Source organism: Dermochelys coriacea, chromosome 6 (genome assembly GCF_009764565.3).
Source record: "Dermochelys coriacea isolate rDerCor1 chromosome 6, rDerCor1.pri.v4, whole genome shotgun sequence".
Taxonomy (NCBI): Eukaryota; Metazoa; Chordata; order Testudines; family Dermochelyidae; genus Dermochelys; species Dermochelys coriacea.
The window spans coordinates 23,032,751-23,055,089 of NC_050073.1; the positions used below are offsets into that span (position 1 = coordinate 23,032,751).

General features: G+C 40.9%; 1 protein-coding gene across 5 annotated transcripts in view; it reads right to left on the bottom strand.

Moving 5' to 3' along the window:
• Window positions 1-1,026: 1,026 nt before the first annotated feature.
• The window catches only part of PTPRJ (protein tyrosine phosphatase receptor type J), a 122,155-nt gene continuing 100,842 nt past the window's right edge, over window positions 1,027-22,339 (bottom strand). For all 5 annotated transcript variants that reach the window (XM_043516388.1, XM_043516389.1, XM_043516387.1 and 2 more), the window contains 13 exons: window positions 21,339-21,552; window positions 21,066-21,190; window positions 17,309-17,396; window positions 15,701-15,742; window positions 14,853-14,861; window positions 14,659-14,746; window positions 12,383-12,473; window positions 10,549-10,622; window positions 10,280-10,414; window positions 8,247-8,366; window positions 7,134-7,294; window positions 6,471-6,606; window positions 1,027-4,392 (listed from right to left, as the gene is read on the bottom strand). In XM_043516388.1, coding sequence (XP_043372323.1) covers window positions 4,234-4,392; window positions 6,471-6,606; window positions 7,134-7,294; window positions 8,247-8,366; window positions 10,280-10,414; window positions 10,549-10,622; window positions 12,383-12,473; window positions 14,659-14,746; window positions 14,853-14,861; window positions 15,701-15,742; window positions 17,309-17,396; window positions 21,066-21,190; window positions 21,339-21,552 — 1,442 coding nt within the window. In that variant the 3' untranslated portion in view covers window positions 1,027-4,233. The remainder of the gene's footprint in view (window positions 4,393-6,470; window positions 6,607-7,133; window positions 7,295-8,246; window positions 8,367-10,279; window positions 10,415-10,548; window positions 10,623-12,382; window positions 12,474-14,658; window positions 14,747-14,852; window positions 14,862-15,700; window positions 15,743-17,308; window positions 17,397-21,065; window positions 21,191-21,338; window positions 21,553-22,339) is intronic.

The window sequence follows — 22,339 nt, forward strand, 5'->3', positions numbered from 1 at the left end:
CTCTGCAGACATCTAGAATAGTTTGATTTATTAGTTTTATATTTTTAAAACATACATTTGTGATTTAATAAAAAACAAAGCTCTTTCTTAAAAGTTTCTCAATTGGCTCAATTGGGATTGGCTCCTGCAATCCCAATCACATGCTGTGCATTCTACAATGGAGGACTTGTCATTTCTTCTCTGATATTATTCTGATACACAGAGATTGTGAAATTACCACAAGAGCGCATAGGAAACTTACTGTGTGTGATCTCACATCATTCATCCTGTCACACCACCTGTCACTTTCATGGGGTTATTATGAGCCATCACAAGATTTTGTGCTGGTAAGTCTCATGATGAACTTTGCACTTACTGAGTGCCAGTGTCACACCAGCATGGGGGTGTGTGATCCTGTTTGTTCATAATTAACATAACTGAAGGAGAAGGAAACTGGGAATTTCAGAAGAAACGGATCAAGTGTTGGTATTTTATCTATCATTATTTAGCTCCAGAATCAATCACCCCCAACAATCAAGGCCTGAGGAATCATTTTATACAGTTATTTCTATAGCCCTTCCCAGGCATTTCTGTTGAAAGCAGAATACTCATGTCAGTGGATGAGGACTATCCCCACCCTATCCCCTTTGATTATTATAGTAGTAGGTGTTTGAATCCCAGAGATACTTAGACCCTGAACCAAAGCCCGTTAATTTGAATGGGAATTTTTCCATTCAGTTCAGTGGTTTTTGGATTGGGGCCTTACTCCTTTAACTAGCACCTAGGGCCTGATTTAGAGAACACAGTAGCTACCCCTGAGGTGTTAGCATTAGGCCCTGGTCCTGCAAAGTAATGCACAGTAATGCCCTATCCCTTCACAGAGCCCCATTGACTTTAAAGTGGGTCTGACCCCATGCGTCACATTGCAGGATTGAGGCTTAAGTTAGTTTATTGACTTTAAGTTTGTCCAGAACCAGACTGGTGACATGGAAAATTCATTTTAAGTTAAACAGGGAAAAAATAAAGAAACAAAATGGAAAGAGTCACTCTAAGTTAATGCTTTTTAATTATTTTTATATCTTTAAGAACAAATTATTAAAAAATTAAGACAATGTGCTACAAGTTTCTGTACAGCTGTATGAAAAACACTGAAATTTGTACATCAAAATATTCAACTAAAAGCAATCCTTATTTGACACACATGAACATTTCCCTTTTTAAAAGGGTCTCAAATTGAAAAAAAACCCCAAACAACCCCAGTCAGAAAACACAGTGTTGTAACACAGTAGAGTTTTGAGACTGGGAAAGCAGATTACTTTAGGCAAGCACCACCAACAAGAAGCATTGAATGAACAGAATAAAGAGCAATAAGACAGTATAAATAGCAACCTTTAGTCCTGAATCAAAAGAAACTAAAGACACCGAAAATCAGTTTGTAGATGAGAAACATATGCTAGAATCCTATTCAAGTCATCTTGATTAGAGGGAATCTCTAAGATAAAACATTACCTGTAAGACCCATTCCTTCCAGTGGGAGTTCCTATGTGGCCTGTCCTATTAGTCATAGTGGAACAACACCCAACTTCATGGATACATCACTTTAAGCATTGATCAACTTTTTCTGTCCACTAAAAACTATAGGGCCTGAGCCTGTTCATGGAAAATTCTTTTTGGCCTCTATGGGAAATAGACTTGATTGGGAATAGTGACTGTTTTAGTCAGGCAGGATTGGCCCCGTAATCTCATCTACTGTGTTCTTCTCACATGTAATTCATAAGCAGGGAAATCAGACGCTCTCCTGATTTAGCAGATATAAGTCTGGGAACCTGGAATCCATAAAAGGCTTTGATTGGACAGAGTTTTTATTTACTTCTTAGGAATCTATTGACAAATATTTATTCTATTGTTTTCATGATTGAAACTGTACCTAGGATCTCACTTTTAATGACTTGTTACTGCAACAATCTATCATAGGTGTTTAGACTAAAAATAGATAGTCACAGTTAGAGCTAGTTTTCTGAGGTTCTGCTGCTATATAATACAGATGCAGCCACTATATATAACTCAGGTGCAGAATCCACAGCACAAACACGATGAGAGACAATGCATTCACTGCTCTTCTCTGCTACATAAGATAGGCACTTTTTAAACCAAGTGCAGTATTCTTGGTCTCAATGACCTTTTGGGCTGTCCCAGGAATAACTGCTGACCAGCCATGCACTTCCATGGTACCCTAAGACTGCACTACCACAGAAAGTAGTAGTATTTAAATGAAAAACAAACAAAAAAAATCCCCACCAATGTAGAGGGGAAGGCCCTTCTCGCTAGTGAAGCCTTCGGGATTTTTTTTGGTTTGGTCTGTGCTGCCAAGCTAAGTGAAGAAGTTGTTGCATTTGCATTTGGTTGAGATCTAATGACACCTTAGAAAGGATGCAGGGTAAAAGAAAATCCCTATTGCAATTTCCATTTGAGAAGGAGTCTGGTGAGATGGTTTGATTGATTTTAAGTATTTCAGATAAGAAGAAGAAAAAATAAAATAAACACAACAAATGGCTATTATGAGTCATGGTCAAACTGTGGTGTGGGTCTCCCTCCAGTTTTGCTTAAATAACACACTTCCATTACCGAATAAGAATGACTGTTGTCAGTCCTTAAATTCACAGATGCCAGGATACCTAGGATTTTTCATTCAACAGTGGATTCTACAGGGCAGCCAGCTACCCATTGTAGTGCCACAATAATTTCCAAAATTTACCGCAGTTTTTGCCACCTTTGTCATACAAACCGGCTTTCAAATGCTGCAGAACCCCAGGTACTCTGGCTATTAAACCTTTATAAGACTTTAACAGCTATTTTATGGATGTTCCTGAACTTCATACTTTACAATGCAACCAGTGCACTGATCCAAAGAAGAAAAAAACACCCAGTACCCATTAAAAATAACACATAAGTCCTTCATTGGTAATGCCTTCATAAGTTTAACATTAATGTACCAATAAAATAAATCCAAATTAGTCCTTGACATGTAATATTAATATCTAGATTTTTTTTAAAAGGATCAGTTAAAATAGCAGCAGCAGCATATTGGAAACAATTATAAAACAGTTAAATTATATTTTTGAGATGCACCAAGATAAAACACACATCTCAGTTTTGACAGGCTAAAACAACAGATTCTAGTAATTGATATATACAGTAGATATTTGTGCATTTACTTTTGCTAAACAGAATAAAGCCAGTGAACCTGTTTGGGAGCACTTTGACATGTGAATTCTCAGTCTGAAATTTTCAGATTTATATATTTAGGAAAAAAAAATTAAAAAAGAGACAACCTGAGTAAAGCTCTCTTTAAGTAGAGCAATCATTATTCAATAAATCACATATTGCACCTTTAAATAAATCCTTATAAACTCTATAAAACAGAAATATCAGCCAGAAATGGGAGGAGTTGTTTACCCTCTCCCAACTCTCTCTCTCTCTCTCTCTCTCTCACACACACACACACAAAGCTCAGAATGACACACAACCCTTATCCTCCTTTTGCTCTAGACTGAGGCACTGTGATATAAGGCCTCTCAAGGTTGCGATGGAATACAAAAAGGGGAAGATCACTACCAAAATCTAGGAGCATCTCACCATCAATGTTACTACAGTTAAAATCTATATTTAATTACAAGTCTCAGTACAAAAATATAGAGCTCTGATTATTTTTGTCTACAGAGTAATAACCAGAAAAGGCACAATTTCCAAATATCAACATCCATTCATAGAAGGCGTTTGTACTCCTTATAAATCAAAAGGAACACTAACGACAAATCACAATGAAGCATATATCCATCAACTAAGTAACCAGGTACAGTAGATAAAATATGTTCCTGACGTTTATAAAATATATTCCACAGCCTACAAGCCAGGTATCTGTATATGAAATCATACAAAACTGTAATTAAAAAAGAGCCTTTGTAATTTGTTATTTTTAATATTTACTTCACTGTTTGTACTGCAAATGTTGTTTCGCCTACGAGTATTGTGAAATTCCCAAGATAAAGCAATTTCCTCTGTTAACTTACAGCTTCTTTTTATACTAACCCACAACTCCAAATGACATTTTTACACGGGCATCTTCAAATTAGATATACAAGACTGAAAAAATAATAAAAGACGCTGTACACACAAATGTACAACAACAGTGCATTTCATTTTCCTTTGTGCAGGACAGTAATGGCCTCCTAGTGACATTTCTTCCCTCTCTGATTATGTGTGGTAGCCATTTGCCTTCTCAAAACCTGGTGTTGGTCCAAAATTTTCATAGATTGCCATTGCTGTTGTGTTTTGGTAGATAAGGTCTGATTTTTTGTTTCTTTGGGATTTAATAATGTCCAAAACACACTGGTTTAGGAAGACATACTGGTCCTAATGAAAAAAAGAAAAAATAATGAAGGGCATTATAGATTGTAGCAAATACATCATTGTGGGGGTAATCATGTTCATGGCTGTACAATATACTTTTCAGACACGGGCAAGATGCACTGTGGCACCGAATATTCCTGCAGATCATGTATAAGTAACAGAAAACAATTGCCCCAAAAATCCACAGCTCGTTGTGATGAAGGTAACATTTTTAATATGGCTAGAAGCAGAAATATACTCTGAAAGGATTTTACTTCCCCCAAATGTAGGCCCCAATTCTGCAACTGACTCTGTATGGAAAGGTCCATGGCATCTGTAGGGAGTCTTAGTCCACACATTTGGAATCATTAGGACCATCAGGGCCTTACTGTATGCCTCACAATCCAGGAAAGAGGGGTTCATATTCTTTGAAGGAGATTAGAACAAAGGACAGCCAATACACATATCCTTTGCGAAGCAAAGCCAGGGGTGAGGAGCATTTTTTCCTGCATGGATTTAGGTTATGCCAAGGTTCTTATGGCCTCTCACAAAGCCCATGGTGGGGGTTAAACAAACTAAAGCTAATGGCAGAAGCAAATGCATACAGAAAATTATTTCAGAAGTCATATTTCCACCTGAAAAGTTCATAGTTACTATTTTTGCAAGTAATACCTAAGAATTGCTATGGTTATTTGGGGCATTTGACAATACTTTGTGGGTCATTCAATTAATCATTCTATTGACGATCGATGCCCCTGGGGGCGGGGGGTGTCTTTTCTGCTTGTTACAGCAGCAGCAAAGCAGAAACTGAACATAAAGAGGCAGGAGTGTGTAGAGAGAAAAAGAGGACAGGAGTGGTAGACCCAAGACCCTTCTAAATATAAATCACAGACTAACAACCTCCCCCCCTTGTTAAACTGAAGACATGCTATATATTTTTAAGTAATCTGACAGAGAACTCTTTAGTTGGTTTTAAAAACAATCAAGTTGACAGTGGTCTTTTAAACTGTTTGCTCCTTTAAAAAGCAACCCCATCAAGCTTAATCTATTCAAAGTAAAAAAAAGTTCCTGTCATGATGTGGGTGCAGATGGGAGCAAGGAGCTGAGAGAGACACATGTACCAGTAGAGGGAAGTGTTTTATTGGCGGTAACTCAAAGGGACACAAGTAGTCAGCACCATTTCCAGGTGGAGTGAGGCCCTCCAGATGAACTCCTTAAGTGCCTGCCAGTACAGTTCAGGTACCATAGCTGTCCCAGAGTCGCCCTGCCAATTTTTGTGGTTTCTTACATTCTTGTTTTCCTGGTTATTTTAAACATTTTACTCCCCTTTGTTGCTATATGAAAGACCTACGCAAACCACATAGAATATTCAGCCTGGAGAAGCAGTGAAACTGACTATACAGACAGTGCTGCCAAACCCACAAAATGAACAAACTGATAAATAGATGCTGCCGCACACTTGTAATTCTGAGAGAGGCTCTCGATCCCAAGTGCGGTGGCAGTGACTACATGGCAGCCCAAATACCTCCCCCTCGCCCAAGGAGCAGAGTCTGTGATTTCACCATCTTTCACTTCAGACCTTTGCAAGAGAAGGGGGAGTATGTGCAGAGTTCCCTGTCCCCGCAGAGATGGAGCTAGAGCTCTCTGGTTGACAGTCAACTGTGGAGAACTTTAAAGGAGTAACACAGGCTCAACCACAGTGCTCCAAAATGGTCCTGCCAGCTGGAATAATTTCCCCCTCAGCCTCCAGCTTCCCCAGCTCACTGTAGGGAATCACTTTTTTCCCAACTCCCCATCCCCTTTGTAGCAGCTCTACGGGTTTTACTATGGCCCATGGCTGCAACTGCTTTCACTGGGAAGAGATAGGGCAGGATGTGTGGAAAGCTGATGAGTGCAGGGGGTTATACTCCTTTAGGGTTTCCATGGGTCCCCGCTGGGCACTCCTTTGTTTAGCTGACCAAAACAGAATTTTGAAATGTTGGGTAACAACAAGAGAAAGCCTCTGGAGTGGAACATATTTCTGAGCTGTCTATTTACACTGCCTTTCATGAGCTATTATGCAGTGATCTTCAGGCATGTTAAATGGAAGAGAATAGCCTTACCTCTGTTTGCACCATTAAAGGTCGATGCATTCGAAGATCATATACTATTCCATACACATCACTGGTGTTCTCCATTTCTATTTGCTGGATCAGACGGTCAATTGCAATGAAAGTACCTGTCCTGCCAACACCAGCACTGCAGTAAAAGGACTATGCATTAGAAGCATGACGGCCTTTAACCTATTATTTTCTCTTAATTATATACAACCCAGGGCCTGATGCAAAGCCATTGAAGTTATTAGGAAGATTTCCACTGACTTCAGTGGGCATTGGGATCAAGGCCCTTACAGTCTGTAGGAGTTCTTACTACCATTGTCAGTAGGGCTGTATGATTCCTTCTGGGCTCGCAAAAACCATAAAAATTATACATAAAGTGCTTTATAACGCAATTTTTGGTGCTGAATTTTCCAGTCAATGAGAGACCCCTACAAGGACTACAGCAACAAAACCCCTTAATGAACTATTACTGAAATGCATTTTGGCATCCACACTGTTTTATTGCATTTCTCAGGTGTACAGCGAAGGGCCCTTTCATATAACTTGGCAGGATGGACAATACACATACTTAAATAGTAAAGGTGTTGAGCTTTTTCTACTGCTTGAAAAGAAACACTTTAATATTAAACATGCTCTTAAAAAGAAGCCAGTATGGAATTACTGTACCTGCAGTGCACCAGAGTAGGAGAATCTGGAGGACTGTGGCTCATGTTTTCCTGTACCAGATGTCTAAAGTTAATAAGAAGGTCTGTTGTCTCTGGAACACCATGGTCAGGCCAAGAAGTGAAATGGAATTGGCGTACAGTGTGGCTTTCAGTTGCATCATTCTAAAAGAACATACATTGAAGATGAGAAATTAGGCCTCAAAAGAACATCACAAAACAGTTATGGTAGGCATATATTGCAGCTAGGTCAGCATTATTACAGTTGCCTCCTGTGAACTGTGCACTACTTTAAGGATGCATTATTCAATTGTCTCTTTATGGTTGAGGAGTAGCAGCCGTGTTAGTCTGTATTCGCAAAAAAGGAGTACTTGTGGCACCTTAGAGACTAAAATTTATTTAAGCATAAGCTTTCGTGAGCTACAGCTCACTTCATCGGAAGTGAGCTGTAGCTCATGAAAGCTTATGCTTAAATAAATTTGTTAGTCTCTAAGGTGCCACAAGTACTCCTTTTCTTTTTTATGGCTGAAGAAACCCTTCACCCAGATAAACGTTTGAAATTCTTCTCTTTTGCCTTTGCCTTTGTACTGTGGTCTCTTTAGTGTGTGAGTAAGGCCTTCTCATGTCAGCATGGGTTGCAGGATCACAGCATGGGCTCTGCACACTGCTGCTGGTGAGCCCATAATGTGACTGGATCCTGTAGACAAATTTTCATGCAGAGATCCCTTAATCACCAGTGAGGTCCCATACTGGTAATTCATTAGCAGGCCCATCAGAGGGTTATATAATAGCGCGCTGAAAGGTCAAATTATGGGTCCAATCAGGAGATGCACATTCAGTCCCTGACTCCCACATGAGGCCTATTGTTGATACCTTAAATGAAATACCTTAATCAGATCTTAGGCAGCAAAAAGACTAGAGTGATCATGTCCCAAATTAAAATAAGCTGTACAATATTTTTCCTTTAGCTAAGTTTTACTTTTGTTGTGAAGTCTGCAGGAGTGATTGCTTTCCCCATTCTGATTTGACTTGGATAGTGAAGTTTCTCTTTCCAGAGACGCAGTAGATATATTTCTACAAACACATTAGAGTCTTATACACCCAATGAATTACTCACGTCTTCCACTGTGAAGTCTCTTATTGTCCATTCTGGAAGGACATACTCTGAGACCAATGTTACAGTAATGTTATCATAATAATTGGATCCTTTGTCTGGCCAATATTCCTCACATTTTGTCTAAAAAGAAAGTGATAATGTCAGCTATACTGTACAGCAGTAACAGAGGAGATTTTTATGGAGTGCAAAGAAAAAGCAAGGCCGGGGAAAAGCAATGCAAGGATAAATTGTGTATTTTCCCCTTTTAGTCCTAAATTACAGTCCATCCTAGACTTGAGGACATTCAATAGATAGTTGTAAACCATAATAATCATGATTAGCTTTGTGGAAATTAATCAGAAAACAAGGTAATATAATTTACTCACTTATTAAAGATTCTAGATGACAATAGGCTTAAAGCAATACAAACACAATTCCATTCCTGATTTTCATTGCTTACTTATGCTTTATTGTCATGAGGTATACAATTTTCCTGTGGTATGGACACAATGGGTTACATTGATCACTAATGTAACTTTAGTGCCCTGCCCAGACACCCTTCTCTGGGGCTGCCAGCAGCACTCGTTACTCCCCTTGTGATCTTCAATGCCTGCAGCTGAACTATGGCTGCCTCCTGTACAAACATACTGGGAATTAGCAGGGTTGGCGAGAGAAGGAGAAAGCTTGCTCCATCTTCCCCTCCGAGCGCACCCTGTGCCAAAGCAGTTATAATTTGGCCACATGTATGTCATCCGTTAGATATCGATGGTCTGATTGCAAGGGTTCAGAGCACTCACAGCTCCCACTGAAGTCAACAGGAGTCACAGATGCTCAGAACTCCTGATGGTGTGGCTGATGTGGTTAAGTCCTCGCTTACAGACAGCCCCCCAACCTGAAGCAAATACTCACCAGCAACTACACACCACACAACAAAAACATCAACCCAAACTCTGCAACAAACCCCGGTGCCAACTCTGTCCACATAGTTTTTCAAGGGACACCATCATAGGACCTAACCACATCAGGGGCTCGTTCACCTGCACATCTACCACTGTGATATATGCAATCATTTGCCAGCAATGCCATACACGTTGGCCAAACCGGACAGTCTCTACACAAAAGAATAAATGGACACAAATCTGACATCAGGAATCATAACATTCAAAAACCAGTAGTAGAACACTTCAATCTCTCTGGTCACTCAATAACAGACCTAAAAGTGGCAATTCTTCAACAAAAAAACTTCAAAAACAGACTCCAACATGAAGCTGAAGAACTAGAATTAATTTGCAAACTGGATACCATCAGATTAGGCCTGAATAAAGACTGGAAGTGATTGGGTCATTACAAAACCTAAACTTAATTTCCCCAATACTAATTTCTCCCTACTGTTACTCACACCTTCTTGTCAACTGTCTGTAACGGGCCACTCTCATTACCACTTCAAAAGTTATTTTTCCTTCCTTGGTATCCTGCTGTTAATTGATTTATCTCAGTTAGACTGACCTCACACTTGGTAAGGCAACCCCCATTCTTTCATGTATTTATACCTGCTCTTATATTTTCCACTTCATGCATCTGATTAAGTGGGTTCTAGCCCACGAAAGCTTATACCCAAATAAATTTGTTAGTCTCCAAGGTGCCACAAGGACTCCTCATTGTTTTTGAGATTAGCTAGGTAGTCAGATGAACTTTATTCCTTTCATTTTGACAAAAGACTTGGCTCCTGCTCTCACTGCAATCCCGAGAGTTTTGCCACTGATTTCAGTGGAAGCATATCAGGCCCAAATGGAAAGTTAATACATTTAAACATGTACGGTGAAAGAGGGACAAAACAGTCCCATCTCCCCCCCAAAAAATTCCTGCTAGACCCCAAACAGTAATGAGAACATGAAAGTGGATGAAATAAATTTCATGCTTGTTCGATAATTTTTAAAGACTTTGGAGTCCCAGGATAAACAGGTGCTATATAAACATAATTGTGTTATTTTTTTTACTACTTAGAATTAGCAGATTGCATCTCAAAGGAAAATGTAGTTTTAACAAAAACATACCCTGCCTTGTTCAACACATTTTGTCAACATAACAATAGCATAGATATTTTTTTCCCAAATCATGCGCCAGAAGTCTTGCACAGTGTTGGGTAGGGGGCCTTGTGCAGCAATAAATTCTTTCTTGGAGTTGTATCCCTAAAATAAAAATAAAACCACATAACTATTTTTAATGATCAGATAAGAAAAAAAATTTTAAACCTTCATATAACTTAATAAGTCTGTCACAAAACAGACCCAATTTTTAATTTTAATGATTTTAGTAGACTTACAGGCATATAGTTTGCATTAATATAATCATCAGTTGGATGGGTTTGGATCGAAAGTTTAACACGGGAAATGTCATCTGCAAACAAAAAAGTGATTGTTAGGATTTTAAACGTTTTGCAAAATACTATGTATGTTTAAAACAGGAGCCCTGAATAAAGGCTTCCAAATCAATATGCATTTTTTAAATTAGAATATATGTTACTATAGGAATCAGAAATAGGAAAGTTTTATAATCTAGAATAGATTTAGTGAATGACGTCGTAAAAGATAAGTGTTCAGCAAAATAAAATTAATTTTCAGAATATTGAGCAAACTCATTATTTTTAATATGGACTATACAGTATGTGTGCATGTGCATAAGAGAGGCAGTTTTCAAATGCCATACAATTTAAAGCACAGAAGAATGGGTATGTAGGGGGTGATAAAGTATAAGCTATTTCATTAGGAGACAGTAATATACATATATACCAATTTAGAATAAAATACATAGATAGCATTGTAAGATTTCAACAAGTGTGAAATAAATAGAATAAATCTAGGGTTTATAGGGCACAGTGCTCAAATGACATCAATAATACAGAACATGAAATTTAGTGTCCTTTAATTTACACCCACAAGTATATAAATGCTTTCTCCCAGGGCTGTCCCTACCAATTATGGTGCCCTACGCAGCCCGAGCACCAGCTCCCCCGACCCCCCGCAGAGGGTCTGGGCTGCACTCAAGGCCTGCAGGGCGGGGGAGGCAGGAGCTGTGGGGGGCCACTTTGGAGGGCCCCAAAGGCCCAGAGCGGCCTGGGAGATTAGCGGGGGGCCTGGCGCTGGCAGCAAGAAGCGGAATGACCCGGCCCCAGCCCGTTCCGTCCCCCCCCACCATGTCGCTCAGGTGGCGGGGTTGGGGAAAGGACCACCCCCCCGCACTCACTGGGTAGCGGGAAGTGGAGCAACCCGACCCCAGCCCACTCCACTTCCCCCGCTCCCACCCCAGCCATGTTTCTTGAGTGGGGGTTAGGGGTTGGGGAAAGGACCGCCCCCCCCGCACTCACCAGCAACGAGAAATGGAGTGAGTGGCTGGGAGCTGGCGGAGGAGTGGAGCAGGCTGGGACCGGGTTTCTCTACTTCCCGCCGTTGCCGGTGAGCGTGGGGTCAGCCCGACCCCTGCTACCAGCGCAAGCCCCCAGCTAATCCTCCAGGCTGCATCCATTGCTGGGAGAAGAGGTAGAATGGGGGCTGGCCGGGGGCGGAGCAGGGGGGAAGACTAAAATGCGGGGCAGAGGGAGTTGTCTCAGGCCCCACACTCCCTTAGGAATGGCCCTGCCCCTTGCTTTCTCCCATGCTGCCCCTCATTCTTGGGAGGAACTCCCCGTAAATATCTACAAAGCAACCTCATTATCCTCCTTCAAATCCCCCTGTGCTGTGATGCCAACAAACAACTTGACAGCAGTTAGGCTGCTGGTGTGCAAAGACCACTGCCTGTCATGCTGACCACCATTGTCTCATTGTTTCCTTACACTCCCGACTGTCTATAGTCATCTGTTGTCTCGAGTCTTACACTTAGGATTGTAAGCTTGTTGGGTAGAGCTTCATCATGGATGAACCACCAAAATGGACACACAAGATGTCTGTTAGTGGAAAGCTGTTTACGTTTTGTTAATATTGTGGCTTATGGAAAGCTGAACAATGTGTATCATAGGCTTATTTATTTTCAAACTCACATCAGTGTCCATCCTGGAAGCATGTGAGCACCTTCTATCGTTGAAAACCTTCAGTTACAAAACTAACCCAACCCAAAGCTTTCAACCCGAAACACAACATGTAAAAACAAAAGAAGTGACTTACATGGCAAGACATTATTGTACCTATTTTTTCCTCTGTTCTCAGTAAGTTCAGCTGCAAATTTAGGCTGATGAATGCCCACCGACCTCAGTTCCTACAGCAAAATAAAGAATTTTTTTTAGTGATGACACTGGCAGAGCCAATCACTGGGATATGCTAACAGTGCTAACACACATGATGTCCCTACAGCAGTGGAAGAATTAGGCCTTGAAGAAATGGTAATAAAATTAACTCTTCTTTTTTAAAATGGAGTGCAAAAGAGAGAGCGGCAAACCCCATAGGGAGGAGAGGATGATTAATAAACATGTGCGTCCCACAAATTGATTTTTGCACTTGCTCTAAAATATGCATGACTAACAGTGACTGCATGTTCATTCAAGCCCTGAGTCAGCAGAGCACTTAAGTATATGCTCACCTTCAGCATGTATTTAAAGTCCCATTGGCTTTCTTGCATTTCTTTGCTGAATTGGGGTCATGAATATGAACTACGGCTGTCAGGCCATATGCTAATTGTGCAGGGTGAGGACCTGTGCACAGGAAGAGGACCTGATTTAGGAACAGGGAGTGGTGTGGAGCTGGTTTGGAGTCGAGACAAGGAAGAGGAAAGAAGGACGATAATGAAGAGGGTATTGAGGAAAGAGGGGCAGGGTGGAGTATATGGCAATAGAGGAGTTGTGGGAGGATACATAACCTGAAAGGAAGGCAGGGCAGAGCTATCTAGTGCCCTATAAGTTAAAATAAGGACTTGATACTTGATATGGAAAGAGACAGAAAGTCAGTGAATGGCTTCAGGGAGGAGGGAAAAGTATTCTGTAGAATAGCAGACAATTGAGCTATTCAATACCTTTCTATAAGTGACTGCATGGACAAATGGCTTGTTTCCTAGTTTGGGGTTCTCTCTAGTTACCTTCAAGTTTACATACACTTTATAGAAAAATATTTATTGGATGTGAGGGAAACAATATTTAGCATCTGTACAGCATCTTACAGCTCTAAAGCAATTTAAGGTACCATAAATCCCAGTAAGGTAGCAATATCAGTATTATGCCCACCCACCCTTTTCGCAAATGGGGAACACAGATACAGAGTGGGTAAGCGGCTTTCCCAAGGCCACATGCTAACTCAAGTATTGCTACATACATACCCCCTGACAGGTTTAGTGCCACAAAATCTGAAATGTCTCTCTTACATTTCAAATAGAAGGCAGATAAAGTAATGGGTTGTTGCAGATGGGAATTCATTGTCAGGGATATGATTCTGTCACAGTGGTCACCACCATCTAAGAACCATGAATTTTGCCATTTATATAGACCTTGCAGCTGTGCATTAACAGTTTGTTACTTCACTTTGATCAGCTGCCTCCTTCCCTACCCACCACTATCCCTTACAACCTGCCTTTTGACCCTTCCTCCTTGTAGGTACCCCAGTTCTCAACCTCCCAATCCTCTCTGCCCCCAGCTTGCCCAATCCCCAACCCCATCTCTATCCCGTCCTGCTTCAATCCCCGACCCCCTTTCTCGTCTCTCTCCCTAGTCTGTTGCTGGGACCTGATGCCCAATCTCAACACTTCACTGGCAGACCCCATGCTCCGACGCCTCTCTCTGGAGAAGCCCCTTCATCTCAGCAGGAAGAATGGCGCTGCCTGGTGCCCTGGCCGGCTGCTTGGCAGCAATCAGTTCAAGCCTTCTGCATTCCATCCTTCCTACCCTCCTCCAGCAATGCGCTAAGGAGAGAGACAGGAAAGGGAGTCAGGGAACAGGTGAGCCAAGGAGAAAGGGGAGAGGGGATTCAGGACTGGGGAACGTACAAGGGGTAAAGAAGGCAGAGAACGGGAGAACAGGGAACCTGGGGAATGAGAGGGGCAAAGACCCAGCTGTGCTCCTTCTAGGAGCTCTGCACTGGGGAGAAGAATCTGTGGGGTGGGGAGGAGTCAGAGTAGAAGGGGGACAAGGACAGCAGGCAGGGGCATGGTCCCACATAATATGAGTGCTGATAACCAAGAGGACAAGATCAAAGCAAACTAAAACTGTGAATGCAGGGCAGTAGAATCCACAAGGCTGCAGTGCCCAGAGCATGGAATTATCAATTTTTTACCATGACTGTGCCATGAATTATGAATAATTTTACAGTAACAAAATCATATTCTTTGTATATGCCCAGTCTCTGACACTGGTCACCTCTTTCTTTTTCCTCTAAACAATGCCTGGCTACTTCCCAAAGAGAAGCTATTTTTTCCCCCTCTGTACTTAACTGAACTCCATAACAACGGCAATACATACTTCGTACTCTTCAGCAAATCCACAGTTCGAGTCAGCTTGCTGTTTCTTAAAGTAGGACTCAAAGCTTTCAACTTTAATTGAGTTGGATCTAAAACAAACAAAGCCATTCATTTATTAGTATTTGCTATTAGCTAAATAAACTGTAAATTCAGTTAATGGCAGTCATTCATGTTTACAAAATGTGATTTACTTACTTCTTGGGTCTTGAGCAGGGAAAAAAGAAAAAAACATGATTAGACACAGCACAGTTATACTTTTACTATATTACTCTAACAAGCTTTATTTTACACTGCAGGACAACTAGACCTATAGTGCTAATGCTCTACTATGGCCATGGAGTTTCAATGCAATTTAGGAAAGAGGATGTGAAAAGGTGGCATTAAGTTACCTTTGAAAGTCCCTGATCCTGGATTGGTTGTGTACTGGGTCAATCTCCTGATATCACTTTGACTGACTGTCAATGGCCTCAAAGGCTGCTAGGAATCACTGGGGTGCCCTGGTCTTACATGGTGTCCGAGCCATTTTATGCCATCTTTGCACTACCTGAGGTTCCCCCTGGACTGGGGTGCCCCTCCCATATCTAGCTGTCCTGGCTTTAAGGCTATTTTGCACTGGTGGCTCAGGACAAAGTAGCCCTGTCACAGGGGAGAATCGAGGCTATAGTGGACAATCTTGCTTAGACACAGTGTGCAGACAGGTACTCTACACATTGCACTTTATAATCTGGATTATTTTGTCAATGCATAAGAATACAAGACAAAGCCACCTAAGGGACATGATCATCTAATTCCCATTAATTTTAATGGGAAGTGGGTGTTCAATTCCATTTGGCAGCATTGAAAGTCTCTACATAATTATCTTTAGACTGCAGTAGATTATGTTTGGTTCTCTGAATTCCATAAGGAAATAAAGTGTTCAAAGCTTTAATACCAGGAACTCTGCCGCAGAAAATTGTATAGTACACGATTATCAAAGTTCTGAACAAGTCTTGCCAATATTATGTAAACTCAGAAAATAGTGGCTGAAAGAATATTTAACTCACCTAATTGGGGAAAAGGGTAGCTCACTATTTTTTCCATCTTTCCTGTTGGGAAAGGGTGGGGTGGGAAGAGATTAGAAGAATTTATGCAAAACACAAATGAGATTCCTGGCAGAAGCTCTTTCTGTGCCTGTTTCATGATAGTTTTTCATATACCATCTGATCTTGTGCAAGAAGCCCTAACTGCGGCTTCCTTTATGCCCTACACTTACAGTAACAAGTAAAATCATTAATAAGAAATATGATCATGAATGAACAATAGACAAGTGTTAGTCTGTTCTAATGGAGTTGAGCAACAGGAAACAGATCCAAGCCTTGTCTACACGGCAATCTTAGCCACTGGTGTTGCTGTACCAGTGCAGATCCCTGGTTTACACTGGTTCAGCTTTTCCCTGTTTGGAACCAGGGTCAACCGCACTAGTAAAAATCATTTTGCACTAATGCAAGCTGAGTCTACACTAAGAATATGCACTGATGGCTAAAATCCCAATGTAGAAAAGGACTTAGAAATAGGACACTAAATGCTGCATAATGATTTAAGAAGTCAGACATTTATCCAATGTGTTTATACCCCTGCTGTATGAATAAAAAGGATCTTCACAGCTTCAAAGAAAGCTGCTCTCCTGGATCTTCTACTTAGGAAGCAAGTGTTGGTCAAAAATGGAAGCTCATGGGAAGGAACAGCAACCAAAACAAGAAGGCAAAGGAAAATCCAAAAAAGCTTCCCTGTTTTTTAGTTCCCTTTTAGAATGTATGCTCTGCATTATTTGACTGGTAACATGAGAAGAAAAAGAGCCTTGATGGACTCCAGATTGTCTGGAAAAGACTCAGGAATTAGGGACACTCTCAGCACATCTCAGCTTTCTAGAGGAGCACAGCATCTATGTATTTTCTCACAGATTTACTAGGACAACTTTTGAAAACTTGTCCATTAGATCTTTTCCACTTAGCCTTGCCATTACCTCCAGAAAGGAAATCTCAGACCACAAGTTGGGTTCCAGTGTGGCCAATCGAGAAAAAAAAAAACCCCATATAAGATATCTTCAGGGCTTGTCTACACAATCATCTAGTTTGCGGTAAGTTGGGATGTAAACCTACCCCACACTAGCTTGCCATACTCTAACTGTCCCTGTGCACCCTGCTGACACGCTAACAGTACCTTAATGTGCTGTGATCTATTCTGCTTTGAAAAAATAGCTTAGCATTAACACATTGAAGTACTCATTACAAATGTGTTATGGAGGACTATAGTCTAATTCTGATCTGAATTACACAAATATCAATATAAATCTGAATTTACACCAGTGGAACAGAGCAGAATTTGGCTCAGTGATACACTGTCATGATGAAGCCTTTGTTTCCACAACAAAATCATCTAAGTGAGTTTGAATGATCTACTTTGAATTATTGTGATATAAATAAATATTTTGTATCTATAGAGCTTATTTTAAAACATTGCTTTTAAAGTATATGAAACAGGAATAGCGCTGGCTTCTGCCTCATTATGAAAAGCATTATAGAAGGGCTAGGTATTTATTATTATTTTTATTGTAATAGTGAAATAATGTGGTGCTCTTTTCAGAAGTGAATGTAACAATTAACACAAGTTACCTTCTCCGTCTCCAGAAAATGAATCCCACTACAGCAGCTATAGCCACAGCACCCAAAATACATCCAACAACAGCTCCAATGATGACATCTTATGGGAGGATAAAAACAGAAACTTTTCATGAATTATCTATCAAATCAACAATGATCCAACATATCAACAGACCACAACGGACGCTAATGTGAATTTCTAATATCAAGAAATAAGAAAAGGATATGGTTACAAAAATAAAATGAGTTATCCAATGCTGTTTACAGACTCATAAGCAATGATAATCATTGATTTTTACCTCCCACTTCAGTTAACAATAATTAACTATTAGGAAGTGTGATAGGGTCGGGCCAGATGGCTATAGGAGAGTAATAGAAGGTAGATATATTAGCCCCAGACTAAGTAGGTCCCTTTTCCCTGAGTAAGGTAACAGGGAAGGTTCCAGAACAATCAGGAACCTTCTGGAGACAATTAAGACAGGTTGATTAGAACACCTGCAGCCAATCAAGAAGCTGCTAGAATCAATTAAGGAAGGCTAATCAGGGCACCTGGGTTTTAAAAAGGAGCTCATTTCAGTTTGTGGTGTGCGTGTGAGGAGCCGGGAGCAAGAGGCACTAGGAGCTGAGAGTGAGAACGTGGACTGTTGAAGGACTGAGGTGTATAAGCATTATCAGACACCAGGAGGAAGGTCCTATGGTGAGGATAAAGAAGGTGTTGGGAGGAGGCCATGGGGAAGTAGCCCAGGAAGTTGTAGCTGTCGCACAGCTGTTCCAGGAGGCACTCTAGATAGCTGCATTCCACAGGGCCCTGGACTGGAACCTGGAGTAGAGGGCAGGCCCGGGTTCCCCCCAAATCCTCCCAACTCCTGGTCAGACACAGGAGGAGTCGACCTGGACTGTGGGTTCAGAAAAACGTCCAAGCTGAGGGCTGCCGTAAAGCTCCAAGGCGAGCAAATCCGCCAATAAGCGCAAGACCCACCAAGGTAGAGCAGGAACTTTGTCACAGAAGATACTGTATTCAGAGTGAATAGATGGTGTAAAACAATCAAGGGACAGATTGTCAGCTGGTGTAAACTGCCATAGTTTCATCGATTTTCCTCAAGTTTTATTAAATCACACACAATTTTCAGAAGGGTGGCTCCATTTTTGAACCTGGATTTTGATTGCAAGGGACAGCCTGAGTAGTTGCATTTTGAGCTATCCAAATCAGATTTGAGATGCATCTATTTAAATCTGAACCTGCAATTCATTTCACAAACTGTGCCTAGTAAGAGGAAGGACAGGTCTCAGCTTAGATTAAAGTATATTCAAGTGTCATATAATATAAGAAAGTATCAAAGTGAAAACTATGAACCATTAACAATTTAGACTTCTGCTATCTGCAGTAAATTTCACATGCAAAGGACACCCGTATGAAATGAGCTGACCTATAATGTCTGATTGAATAAAAACTTGGAATTTCTGCATCATCTCTCAACTAACATTATAGTAGTTTTCTAAAAAGAAAAGGAATGCTTGTGGCACCTTAGAGACTAACAAATTTATTTGAGCATAAGCTTTTGTGAGCTACAGCTCACTTCATCGGATGCAAATAAATTTGTTAGTCTCTAAGGTGCCACAAGTACTCCTTTTCTTTTTGCAAATACAGACTAACACACCTGCTACTCTGAAACCAGTAGTTTACTAATGGACATTAGAAACCAAGGGCTTGTCTACACTGGCAATTTACAGCGCTGCAGCTTTCTCGCTCAGGGGGGTGAACCCTCCCCAAGCGCAACAAGTTTCAATGCTCTAAAGTGCCAGTGTAGACAGAGCGCCAGCGCTGGGAGCGACGCCCTAGTGACATGCACAGAGGCCATATTTTCAAAGGTATTTAGGCACCTAAAGACAGATAGGCATCTATTCCACTGATGCAATTTTGAAAAATCCCACTGTGACACTGCACCCCATAGTCTTCATAGAGATATTAGTATATGATATAACAATCATCATGTATTTTATGCAGGATAGGTCATGTGTGAGATCATTGAAAAGGTTATAATTTACTGAATATGATTATACTATTTGTATGTATGTATCATTTTCATATCTGAAGTTAGGAATATTGACTATGTAGCTGTATTACAAATTGTGTTTACACACAGGGAACACCCACTAGACAAAAGGCTCTCAGTCTCCATGGCTGGCTGGAAAGGGCCCATTCAGGTTAATGAGCCATTAGGAGAGAACAATAGACCTTAGAAGAAGATTATTGCCCACCTGTGGGGAGGGGGCTTCCTCAGGATGCTACAAACAGCATCCAACTCATGGCTGCTGTAACACTACAGGGACATGTAACCTGGTGTTGGACTCCGTCTTGGATACCAGTGTTTTCCCACTGACTGGAGTGGGAACCAAGCTTTTAGACAAAGGGTTCCCGCCATAAGCAAAGGCTATTTAAGGCAGGGGAGTGACATCACTGTGATTCTTCACTGATTCCCCTCCCAAAGAGACTGCTGGAAAAACCTGAGAAACAAAGACTGAACTGGGGGGGGGAGTGCTGGACCCCCTCTAAAGGGATTTTTAGCCTGTGAATGGAACACCTGGGGTTTCTAAGCTGTAAGCCTGAGCAGCTTGCCCCTTAAGAACTTGCAGCCTGCTGGTATCATCATTTAGGATGAGGATTTGCTAGTCATATCCAATCTATGTAGTATATTAAGCTTAGTTTGCATGTTTTGTTTATTTACTAGGTAATCTGCTTTGATCTGATTGCTAGCCCTTAAAATCACTTAAAATCTATCTTTTGAGGTTAATAAACTAGTTTTTGCTTTGTCTAAAACCAGTGTATGTGGAAATCATAACTTGGGGCAGAAAGCTGTTGTGTATATTCCTCTATGCATTGAAGGAGGGAATGAATTTCATGAGCTTATGCTGTACAGTTCCCTGTGCAGTGCAAGATGGTATAATTTTGGGTTTACACTCCAGAGGGGGTGTGTTCCTGAGCTTAGAAGTTCCTTAGCTGAAGCCTTTCCATACAGAGCAGATCACAGCATGTGCTTGAGAGCTTGTCACACCAATACAGTGTAAAGGGAGCCCAGGCTTGTGGGTCAGGCTGGCTCAGTGGTATCCCAGTTCCAGGTGGCAACTGTCACACCCCCTATGTACCTATCTGGATCTTTAGGCACTTAAACACATCTGAAAATCTGGCCTAGAGACGCAGGAAGTCTGTGACAGAGCAAGGAATTGAACTTGGGTCTCTCAAGTCCCCAGCTCGCACCCTACCCACCGGCCCATCCTTCCTCTCTTTAGCTGTGAAACACCTTTAAGTGATGCCAATATCAAGTGTTGATAAGGAACAGCAGTAAGAATGGGGCTAAATAAGAAATACTGGGATTATAGGAGCATGATTCCACCATTTCTTTTCTACATGTCAATCTCTAATTTACAGAGAGTGCAAAAACACAGTAATTGCAATCTCTACTTTACTTATCTCTCAAAGTCTTCTTGTCTCAGCAGCTTTCCACTCTCATTTTAGTATACCATGTTTTGGGCTTGTTTTGTCACTTTTAACGTTACTGTAAGGGATTATGTAATATATGTATACAAGAGAGTTTTCGTAGAACTACTCAGTTGTAAATCTACAGACCAATTACATTACAAAATTACAGATAAACAGACCCAAGCCTCCTTTCATTGAAGTCCATATATGTTTTGCCAAGAACTGAAATGAGAACACAATTGGGCCCAATATATGCAAAACATGCACTGCAACATTTTCTGTTAGCTTTACCTGGATCCTGGGGTAACGTAATTGCCTGAGAATAAGGTGTAAATGATACATAGCTTCTCTCTTCAACAATACGTCCACCATCACTACTGTTAAATTCAATTTTAGTGAAACCTGCAACACTCGCCCTGATGAGAGGAAGGGAAAATGAAATAGTCATATTAGATGACATTAACAATCTAAGCCTGACAAGCAGTATTTATGATCTGGTGATCCAATTACTACTTAGATTTCAATTGTATACAAGGAAATTACAACAAACAACAAGATAAATACCGGTATGAACCAAGTGGTTCCAGCGGCGCATTGTAATAGCCACACCATGTGGCTGAATTTCCTACTTCCATTACATATTGCGAACTATCTGAACGGGAGGAAAAGGCTCTCTTTTGTGTAGCGTTTATGACAACTGTTACGTAAGTGTTTGTTTTCTTTTCCTGGAAGTCGTTGTATGTATAACTCAAGCTGCTATTTGGAAGTTCAGTGCCCTCTGAAAAAACAAATATACAACAGACATTAACTAATGTTTTTGTAAAATTGTATTTTAAAATACAGTGATTGGCTCAAGGGCAATAATAGTAAAAAAAATAACTAACGGTTATGACTATTTCAGCAAATGTAGAATATTGCCTGAAATTAAAGGCTGAGGGTAATATGGACAATCTCAGATACTCTTTTCACTGTAGAGTAATTTATTTATTTTGCCCCCAGAGAATGTCACTGTTTTAATAACCTTTTGGTTTAAATTTTTTAAGTATGCTGAAGACTGGATATACAAATAACTTCTCTGCAGAAAACTACCTGCACTGAAAGTCTTCTGTACTGAAACTACACTGCACACTGCTGAAAGTCCTTCTCGGACAGTCTTCACTAGACAAATCAGATCATGTTAGAACCTGATTTTGAGAAGCCACATTAACTAACACAGCTTTGCAGTCAGTGTAGATGGGACAAGCCGTGTTTAACCATGATCAGTTGACACGTACAGGTTTATCACAGCCAGCTGACAAGACACAACTTGCCTGTCACTGGGAGACTTTAAGGATGGCCCTTTCAGAGGAGATGGATCCACGCCCACATGTGACACATTTACCCGCCTCTCCAGGTAAAGAAAATGAGCAAAGTCACATAACAGGCAGGTCGTGTGGCTAAATTAGGCCTTCTGGGGTGGAGCTAAAACAGAAACTTGTAGAGAACGAAAAGGTGTGAAGGGAGATTCCAGGTACAAAGCCTTGGGAGTCAGTGCTTGGTAGAGAGCAGGGAGAGACTCAGAGAAG